The sequence below is a fragment of the Triticum aestivum genome, chromosome 6A (genome assembly GCF_018294505.1).
Source record: "Triticum aestivum cultivar Chinese Spring chromosome 6A, IWGSC CS RefSeq v2.1, whole genome shotgun sequence".
NCBI lineage: Eukaryota > Viridiplantae > Streptophyta > Magnoliopsida > Poales > Poaceae > Triticum > Triticum aestivum.
In genome coordinates, this window is record NC_057809.1 from 430,486,068 (window position 1) to 430,495,941 (window position 9,874).

The 9,874-nt window shown below is 44.7% G+C and overlaps 1 protein-coding gene across 1 annotated transcript; it reads left to right on the plus strand.

Annotated features, from left to right (window-relative positions):
* Positions 1-2,280: 2,280 nt before the first annotated feature.
* Positions 2,281-8,921, plus strand: LOC123127756 (E3 ubiquitin-protein ligase WAV3). Its single transcript, XM_044547582.1, has 2 exons — positions 2,281-2,883; positions 6,512-8,921. The coding sequence occupies exons 1-2, from the start codon at positions 2,644-2,646 to the stop codon at positions 8,405-8,407; spliced, it is 2,136 nt and encodes a 711-aa protein (XP_044403517.1). The 5' UTR covers positions 2,281-2,643; the 3' UTR covers positions 8,408-8,921.
* Positions 8,922-9,874: the final 953 nt, after the last annotated feature.

A 9,874-nucleotide genomic window follows, 5' to 3' on the forward strand; every position in this document is an offset into this window, starting at 1 on the left:
CTGGCCATAGTGGGGGTAACATAAGTAGTATCATGTACTTGGGACTCACAAACATGCTTATGTGGCAGGCAATTAAAGAAAAAAGAGATGGTTATAGTAACATAGGTAGATACCATAACATAATAAATGTGGTGCTAGTGTGTGTCATGCATGGCAATAAATGAGGCCACTTATGATACTAATCTATAATACTATGCACTATAGAGGTAGTAATATAGACTAGTAACATATACATGTTACTAGTCTAAGTTACTCCCCACTATGACTAGCCTTACTACCCATTATGAAGGTAGTAATATAGTCTAGAAATATGTGTATGTTATTCTCCATTGTGGCTAATCTCATGCCACTATGCCACATCATTAAGTCATGCATGTGGTCATAAGTTCTTAAATAGTTGCAAATCACTATTTATTTTTTCTTTTCATGCATAAGTTATAATTTGTGCACTAATCTATTCATGCAACCATGCCACCTCAGCAATCATGCATGGATTTGTTTCACTAATTGTTATGTGCAACATAGACTGTCATGTTACACATTTTTAGCGCGATCTACACATATTTGTACTTTGGACACTTGGAGCAAATATATGTAGATCATATCACACACTTTTGTTAAAAACGGCGCCGTTTGACCTCTATCCAATAAATTTCGTTGTGTTATACAACATTTTGTGACCGCTTCGTATACTTCTTTCAAAATATATCCTGAGAGCCAGGCTTGCCGAGAGCATTCTTAAATTTTGTTTTTCCAATGGTTTTAGTATTTTAGTATCTATTCACGCACATGTTTTAACAAGGTCCCTGAAGCAACGCGCAAGGCATCATCTAGTACTTAGTATGATCATAACCATGTAATCTCATATAGAAGAGATGTAAACATGTCATACTCATACAAACCCTATTTTTATGGACGCCGCTAACTGCCACACGTGTGGCAAGAAGGGAGACGCACCACACATCTCTAATGCAAACAGATTGCCACGTCATCGCATGCATGCATGTAGGAATTTTTTTGGATTTTCAGTTTTTAAAATGTTTTATCTCTTAAACGAAAAATCCGATTGAAGATCCGTTTTCACCATTAAATCCCTCGTGATGAGATCTTCAAAACTAGATCCCATGTTGATATGTTTTGATAAATTGTTTTTTGGATTAAAAGTTGTCATGTCTATTGCATATGAATTGCCATGATGTTTACACTGAAATTGCCATGATATGTTTCAGCTATTTTCCTCTACATTTAAAAGTAAATTTTGACATTTATAAAACGGGGAATTAAGAAACTAGACTTGCCATGAACCATAAACTAAAATTGCCATGATACATGCACGTAAAATTGCATGGTTCATACAAAAAATAATTTTCATGGTCAAAATACTGGAGTTGCCATCATCAAAATACTAAAATTGCCATGATCTACAAACTAAAATTGCCACATGGCATCTTTAGTTTAAGCCCTATGGCAACTGCAGTGTAAATATCATGGCAACTTCTGGGCAAAAAAAAAATTCGTCGAAACATATCAACATGGGGTCTAGTTTTGAAGATCTCGTCAAAGCGGATTTAATGGTGAAAACGGATTTTTAGTTCGCTTTTTTTATTTAGGAGATACAACATTTTTAAGCCGAAAATAAAAAAAAATCCTGCTGATGTCATCTATTCATACGTGGCAAAATGAGTGGTGATGGAGGCATGTGGGCGATGTGCAAACGCCCACACGTGTGGGCGTTAACATTTTCGATTTTTATTAGAGCTTAGCACATCTAGTTTCTCACAAGTCACAACTTACAACATCGTGGGCATATCCTCACAAAATGTATATTCTCGGGCATGTATCACAAAATACAATTCCATCCTTAGCACATTTTAGTTTCAGCAGTATGTGGTTGTAGAATTGTTTCTCAATGAACTTATCCTGTAAACCACTGGCTGGTTTGACAAAGGAGATGGTCGCAGTTCACCACAAGTAATAAGTAAGAACATACAAAGTCTACAAACTCAGTCCTGATTTCCGGCATGGTTCGGTCAAAAATATACCAATGCAGGATTACATCAACTTTGAAATGGAGAAATACTCAACTCAATACGAGACAATTCGTCTGACGTGTGTGCATACACCACGGGTGCTACTAGTACTACTAGTGAGATTTGACATTTCGTCCTTGGAGCTCAGGTCTGGGTGGGATGGGATGGGATGGATTGCCGCCCACAGCAGCAACAGCAAGTTCCGCTGCGATTTATGGCGCCCACCAACCGGCGACCGAACCCGCCCAAAACCAGCCACAACCACAAGGCTTGGCCGCACCGCAATCCGCTCCGCCAGTTTCTCGTTTCTCCCACCATAGTCAAAACGCCTCCCCTCTCCACCATCCTCCTCCTGTGCGCCGCTTGCCTGCTGCCTGCCTGGCTGTCTGTCTGTCGCCTGTCTCTCTCGCCGCAGAGGTCAAACCAAAAGCAGCACGCACTCCACCGCCCGCCGCGCTCCCCAATGGCGGCTCCCTCCCCCCTTCAAAACCACCGCCCGTCCCTCGCACCCTTCCCCTCGTCCTAGTAGTGCCGGCAAGCAGGTCAGGTCAGAGGGAGGAAGAAGCGTTCTGTGTGAGTTCCGTGGACGCGAATCTGTCGAGTGCCGCCGCTCATGGAGGGGATGTGGAGGAAGGCCAAGAGGGCGATGGGCATTGGCTTCTGCGCGCACCTCCCCGCCGTCGCCGGCGACCGGGACGACTGCGCCAGCGAGCGCCGCGCGTCCGACGCCTTCTCCCAGGACTCGGCGGCGCTGGCGGCGTTGGCGCACGCGTCCGCGCCCAATACGCCGGCGCAGGCGGAGGCAGCCGGCGCGCTGCTCCGCAGGTCCAAGTCGGGAGCCAAGTCCTCCAAGGTGAGGAGCCCTTTCCCCCCGCATCTACCTTCTCTCCCGGCCATTGCGTTAAGATTTGTCCTTGGTTTGCGTGCGGGCTACCCGGACATACTACTGCAGTACTACTGTACGCTACGCTAGATGTGAAATGCTGCGGACACCAGAGGCTTCCCCTACCAGTGGTTGAGTCCAGGTGCTGGTTGGAGTAATGTGGCTTCATCAGTGAAAGATTTAGGTCCTGATGTGGTTCTTCTTGCCGGCAAATCTTGGTTGAAGTGATGGCAGTTCCGTTTTGGTTTATCTTGCTTTGAGTCTAGCAACAGTTTTGTATGCATCTGACTTTTTTAATCAGGAGTATCATGTTTTGTCTCGAGCTCCACCTGTACTAATTTGGATATGCCATTTCCATTTTGTTTCTAATGCTGTTTCCTCCTGTCCCCGAGGGAACACGAGTCCGCAGATTTTCACATAAAAGTTTTATTTGCATATTCGATGATTTTGTCAAACTACCCCCTTTTAACATTATTCCAAGGGAATATCCCAGTTTTGTTTGCACATGTCATTGACAAAATGATGCTATTTTGTTTCCCATCTTCTTCAGTACATATAGGTAGATTTCTAACAAAGTGCAAAAATGCCCAATTTGTTTCCTAGTCATATGTCGATCAGATTTTAGTTTTGTGTGCCTATCCTCCAAGGCGCTTTGGTTCGACGATGGTCAATTCCACTTGCTCTTTTTCCGTGGGATACATGTAGCTTAACGTAAGCTTCATTTCAATCAGTTGTCTCCACTTGTTCCTGCCCGAAAGGGAAAGTTGGCCTCTGTGGTCAACAATATCCACATGGTCACGTGTATCATCTTACCATCACGTTTCTTAATTTGCTAAAGGCGAACCCTTCCAACTTGAGCTGTTATCCATTACCAGGGACGCTGAATGGCCAGCCTTGCACTAGATTTTATTGGCACTTTTATAATTATTTATTATCTTGTATTACTAGTTTGTCATGGCAACCACGTGATTACTTTGAATGGTCCAGGATCTGATTTTTTTCTTACATTAATCGCTATTTTTTTCGTGTGGTGACGACGATTCGTTGATGCCTTTATCGATGGGTTCACACTTTATTGTTTACTAGTAGTATGTCTGACTTTGTGAGATATTGTGCACGGAAGCGTGGAGAATTGACCGGCAACTTCACTAGGATCTCCTCAATATCTTCTTTGGGAGAAGGATCTCCTAAAAGGGTTGACATTTTTATCTTCATGGTGCTTGACGGTTCTCATTTTGCTTGGCTTGGTCAGAACTCAGAAATAAATACAAAATATTTGAGAGAATAAACACTAGATTCATTATTTATTGTGATGCAAACGCTAAATCTGCAATGTTTTCAAGTCTCTGCCAAGAAATTCATTTTTATGTGTGAAGGTAGGGCCTCTACTTGTGACATAGTCTGATGCCTGAACTAATGTCTTCCTAACTTGTTTAAGAGTTGCCAAACTGTACAGCTGGAAAACCACAATGACAGAAATACTGATTCCACTCGTTTTTGTGGTGTCGGCAGTCCCTGAATGGCCAGCCTTGCCTTAGATGTTATTGGCACTTTTATATTTATAATATCCTGTATCGCTAGTTGTCATGGCAAGCACGTGATTACTTTGAATGGTCCAGGATCTGAATTTTTCTTACATAACAGCTAATGTTTTCGTGTGGTGACGACGATTCGTTGATGCCTTTATCGACGGGTTCACACTTTATTGTTTACTAGTAGTATGTCTGACTTTGTGAAATATTGTGCATGGAAAAGCGAAAGAATTGACCAGCAACTTCACTAGGATCTCCTCAGTATTTTCTCTGGGAGAAGGATCTCTTAAAAGGGTTGACATTTATCTTCATGGTGTTAGCTTTGACGGTGCTTATTTTGCTTGCTTGGTCAGAACTCAGAAATAAATGCAAAATATTTGAGAGAATAAACACTAGATTCATTATTTATTGTGATGCAAACGCTAAATCTGCAATGTTTCAAATCTCTGCCAAGAAATTCATTTTTGTGTGTGAAGGTAGGTTTCTACTTGTGAAATAGTGTGATGCCTGAACTAATGTCTTCCTAACTTGTTTAAGAGTTGCCAAACTGTCCAGCTGGAAAACCACAATGACAGAAATGCTGATTCCACTGGTTTTTGCGGTGTCGGCAGTCCCCGATAAAGACAACCAGGAGCTACTTTAGGCTTTAGCATAGTGATATATGGATTGTTATCAGCAATTTTGTGTTGACTCTGACATTTGTGGTAGGTATTGGTCTAAAGTTGTCCAGTTTTATGCTTTGGTCAAACCAATATTAGTTGGAATCTATACAGCAGTGCTGATAAATAGATACATCCAGCAAGCACTGGAGGGCAGTTGAATTTGATCGTGGTTTTGTCAAACTCCTAAAATAAGTCCCTAATTGTTATCCTTTGACCTTTGTTATGTATCGGCAATATGTTTTTTTACTTCTAATTGGTTTTCTGCATTAGTACTATTAAAAAATCATTAAAGAAATAGTACCATCCTTTGTCTATTCCACTATTTTTTTTATAAAATATTAAAATTATAATTATAGTGTTGGTACACTGGTGATAATTATAAATTGGACACGGTTGAGACCACCTAACTAGAGGGTGGGTGGGAGGATATAGCATGCAGAGTGGCCTTGAATAAATGTGTCAAATGCATGCATGAGGTTGAGACACATCTATGAATCTACAAGTTGATTGAGATGAGCTTTCGTTTTCATGTGGTCAACTTTCTGAAATAAATACCTTTCAAAAGATTTGGTGGTTCTTGGCAAGACCATTCATTCATTAGAATAGGCTCGTTAATGAAGGTAGTTTCTTGATAACAGCCCCATCATCCTAATAAAAACATGGAAAACCATCCTAATATTAGTTGAATGAAATCCGACTGCATGCTGAACCAGGAGTACCTTTGTAAGCTGCTTTTAGATTTGGAAGCTTTAGGATAAATGTTTCCTACTCCCTCCGTCCCATAATGTAAGACGTTTTCTGTCCCATAATGTAAGACGTCCCATAATGTAAGACGTTTTCTGACACTAGTCTACATTATGGGACAGAAAGCGTCTTACATTATGGGACGGAGGGAGTACCATTTATAGTGCTTAATTATCAGCTCATTGCTTGTACAAATTAACTCTTTAACCTGACATGTCTGCTTAGCTAGAGTGCCTGACACAATAACTATGTGTGCTGGAATCCATAAATATAGTCAGCAACTTATATAGGGCATCTTAGGTGTGAGTGTCCTGCTGGCTTTTGAATTGGACTTGATAAGTGTCGTTGGGGTGTTGGGTTGCCAAATGATATAAAGTATTTTATAAGGGCTTGTCAAATTGACATTTCAACTATGCAATATTGTCAAACATTGGTTGGATTTAAAAACGGATGGTGTTGATTTTGTAACTTTGACATCAGTTTCTCAAAATGGTATGTTTTGGTGTATTTGCTATAAATGTTTCAAAGCGATCCTTTTTTCTGAGATTATGTCCATCATTATTAAACATTTCCTGTGTTTCTTTTGTTTAACTGCTGCTAAGGGATAAATTCTGATGACATACAATTAAATTAATACATGTTCTGTTTCTTTTCCAACAGAAAACGTGCGCGATATGTTTTGATTCCATGAAGCCAGGTCATGGGCAAGCCCTCTTCACTGCTGAATGTTCTCACATGTTCCATTTTCACTGCATCTCCTCCAGTGTAAAACATGGGAATTATGTATGCCCAGTTTGCCGAGCAAAGTGGAAAGAGATACCATTTAATCGCTCGCTATCTTCTATTGTTCCTCGTGGAAGAAGTGGGTTGAATGTGAACCAAGCTCGATTACCCCAACAAGATGCTTACATGGCTCTCCTTCGTCAAGTTCCAACCCGGCAGCGAGAAGTACCCACCTTGCATACTTCTGAGCCAGTAGAGTTCAATGATGATGAACCTTTGCAGCTGATGGAGGCTGCTGACAATTGTGATGTTAGTTCCAGTAAAACTGTGGAAATGAAGACATATTCAGAGTTCTCGGCCATTCCACAGTCATCATCTCAAGATGATTTCGCTGTTCTGATCCATCTGAAGGCCCCCTGTGCTAACCCAGAGCAGATCACAAGCAGACCGGTTAATGCAACCTCAGTTGGGTATCCGACATCTCGTGCCCCTGTTGATCTTGTTACCTTGCTTGATGTTAGCGGCAGTATGGCAGGAACCAAGTTGGCGCTGTTGAAGCGAGCAATGGGTTTTGTTATTCAACACCTTGGTCCATCTGATCGCCTTTCAGTCATTGCTTTCTCGTCTACTGCCAAAAGGTTGTTCCATCTCCGACGCATGTCACACTCTGGCCGACAGCAGGCCCTGCAGGCTGTTAACTCACTTGGTGCTGGTGGCGGCACAAATATTGCTGATGCGTTGAAGAAAGCTGCTAAGGTTATTGAGGATCGCAGTTATAAGAATCCAGTATGCAGTATTACTCTGTTATCAGATGGTCAAGATACCTATAATATTTCCTCAAATGTTAGGGGAACCCGTCCTGATTATAGGTCCCTTGTTCCATCTTCCATTCTAAACCAAGCTGTAGGCATAGTACCTGTCCATGGGTTTGGTTTTGGAGCAGATCATGATTCAGATGCTTTGCACTCAATAGCCGAGGTCTCTGGTGGTACATTTTCCTTCATTGAGGACGAGGGTGTGATTCAGGATGCATTTGCTCAGTGCATTGGTGGTCTTCTTAGTGTTGTTGTTCAGGATATGCGCTTAACTGTGCAGTGTGTGCATACTGGTGTTCAGCTTCGCTCCATCAAATCTGGCAGCTACTTGAGTAAGGTGGCTGGAGATGGGCGAAATGGTTCAATTGATGTTGGACATCTTTATGCTGACGAGGAGAGGGACTTTTTGCTGTCTGTGAGCTTCCCGCAATCCCGTGAACAGACCATACTCTTGAAGGTTGCCTTTTCCTACAGAGATCCGGTGACAAATGAGTGTATCAAGATCCAAGGTGACGAGGTGATGATCCTGAGGCCGAGATCACGCACACCTGAACTTGTTTGCATGGAGGTTGATCGTGAGAGGAACCGAGTCCGTGCCGCGGATTCTATTGAGGCTGCAAGGGCTGCTGCTGAGAGAGGTGTTCTTTCTGAGGCAGTGGCTATTCTTGAGGAGTGCCGAAGGGTGTTGTTAGAGTCCTTTTCAAGCCGGAATGGGGACCGTTTATGCATGGCTCTTGATGCGGAGCTGAGGGAGATGCAGGAGAGGATGGCTAGCCGGCAACGCTACGAGGCTTCAGGAAGGGCATACCTGCTGTCGGGGCTCAGCTCGCATTCTTGGCAGAGAGCCACGACACGCGGTGACTCCACGGACAGCAGTTCACTTGTTTACTCGTATCAAACACCATCCATGGTTCAGATGCTGCAGCGCTCGCAGAACCAGTGCCCTTCGCCTCAGATCCCAAGGCCACAGATCATCGTACCAACAAGGTCATTCATCCAGAAACCTCAGCCAAGGTAGAAGGTAGCAGCACGCCATCATCCCGTGAAGCAAGCACACGGATGATGGTGAAGAAATAACGCTTGGTAGGTCGAAATGTAGTAGTTTAGTATCCGTCTTTTGTTTTTCTGGTTTGAGTCGTGGTGGTGGCGGTATACCGGAGAAGGTGGGGGTGGGACGGGCTTGGAGGTATATATGTTGTGGGGGTGGTATACTGGAGAAGGTGATGGAGGGCTCACGGTGGTAAATACATTGTGGGGGGTATACTCCTGTGGTGTCAAGGAATAAGGGTTGGGGAGTAAGTAGGAGGGGGGCTGGAGATTGGTATAATGGCTTCAAGGGGAAGTGGGTGTGGTCTAGGGTAGGCTAGGTTGTCACTAAGTTGCTTTATCGGTGAACAATTTTCGTTAGGTATTTGGTAATGTAGATAAGATGGTCTGGTCTCGTCTGGTGTGATGGAACCTTGGAAATTTTGAGTTTTCGGGGGTGCAATGCGATGCAGTTCTATGGATCCAATTTCGCGTTTCGGTGAACTGTTTGTTGGTCTCTGATGATGAACTGTTTGTTGGTCTCTGATGATGCTCTGCTTCGTCGCCTTAAGGCGCGTCGCAAGCTTATCTGCTGGTGTGCTTTTTGTTCAATTGCTCCGGTCTAAATATTTTGTGCATGGACGACTGGGGCACGTTCAAATTGTTGTGGTGTAGGGTAGGTTTGTTGAAATTGTTGCACAAGCACGCGTTCGAAAAATCACACAATGTGAATGCAAAGATCACACGTATAAGGCCTAAACAAAATACTACTATAACAAGAAGCAAAATCTCGTAGGGCTAGTGTGAAAAAATTGAGTCTAAGCTAACACAAAACCCTAGCTAACTAGGAGTAGTGATCTATAGTCGTTCCATGACTCAAGAAGCTTCCTCGCCGGCCGTGGCCCGAGCGGGTACTCGGGCTCGGGCGAGATCGGATACTGGGACGTGACCTTGCACGTCGGCGAGGCCTCGCCGCGGCCCAAGACGGCCGTGCACTCGACCACCTTCTGCAGTTGCCTCGGCGCCGCCGGCCCCAGCAGGGCCACGTCCACCGTGGCGTTCCCTCGCCGGAGCTCCTCGGCGAGCCGCTCCCGCGCGAACCGCGGCACGGGCACGGCGTTGCCCCACGCCATCACGGACCCCACCTCCGTGACGTTCTCCTTCCTCGCGCAGAACTCTGGCACGGGCCCGCTCGCTAGCACGACGCGGCGGTAGGAGACTGACGCCGTGGTGCCGCGGTCCACGCACTCGGCGCTGTACTTGCGCGGCTCCATGATGCGGAAGGTGAGGTCGAAGGCGGGGTCGAGCGTGGCGCGCGCGAGGTCGACGTCGGGGTCGAGGCCCGAGAAGGCGGCGACGGCGACGGTGTACTCCGGGATCTTGGCCGAGTCCTCGGAGCCCGCGTACAACCAGTGAAGGATGGGCGTTATGATCACCAGCGCCGTCAGGGCGCCGAGGA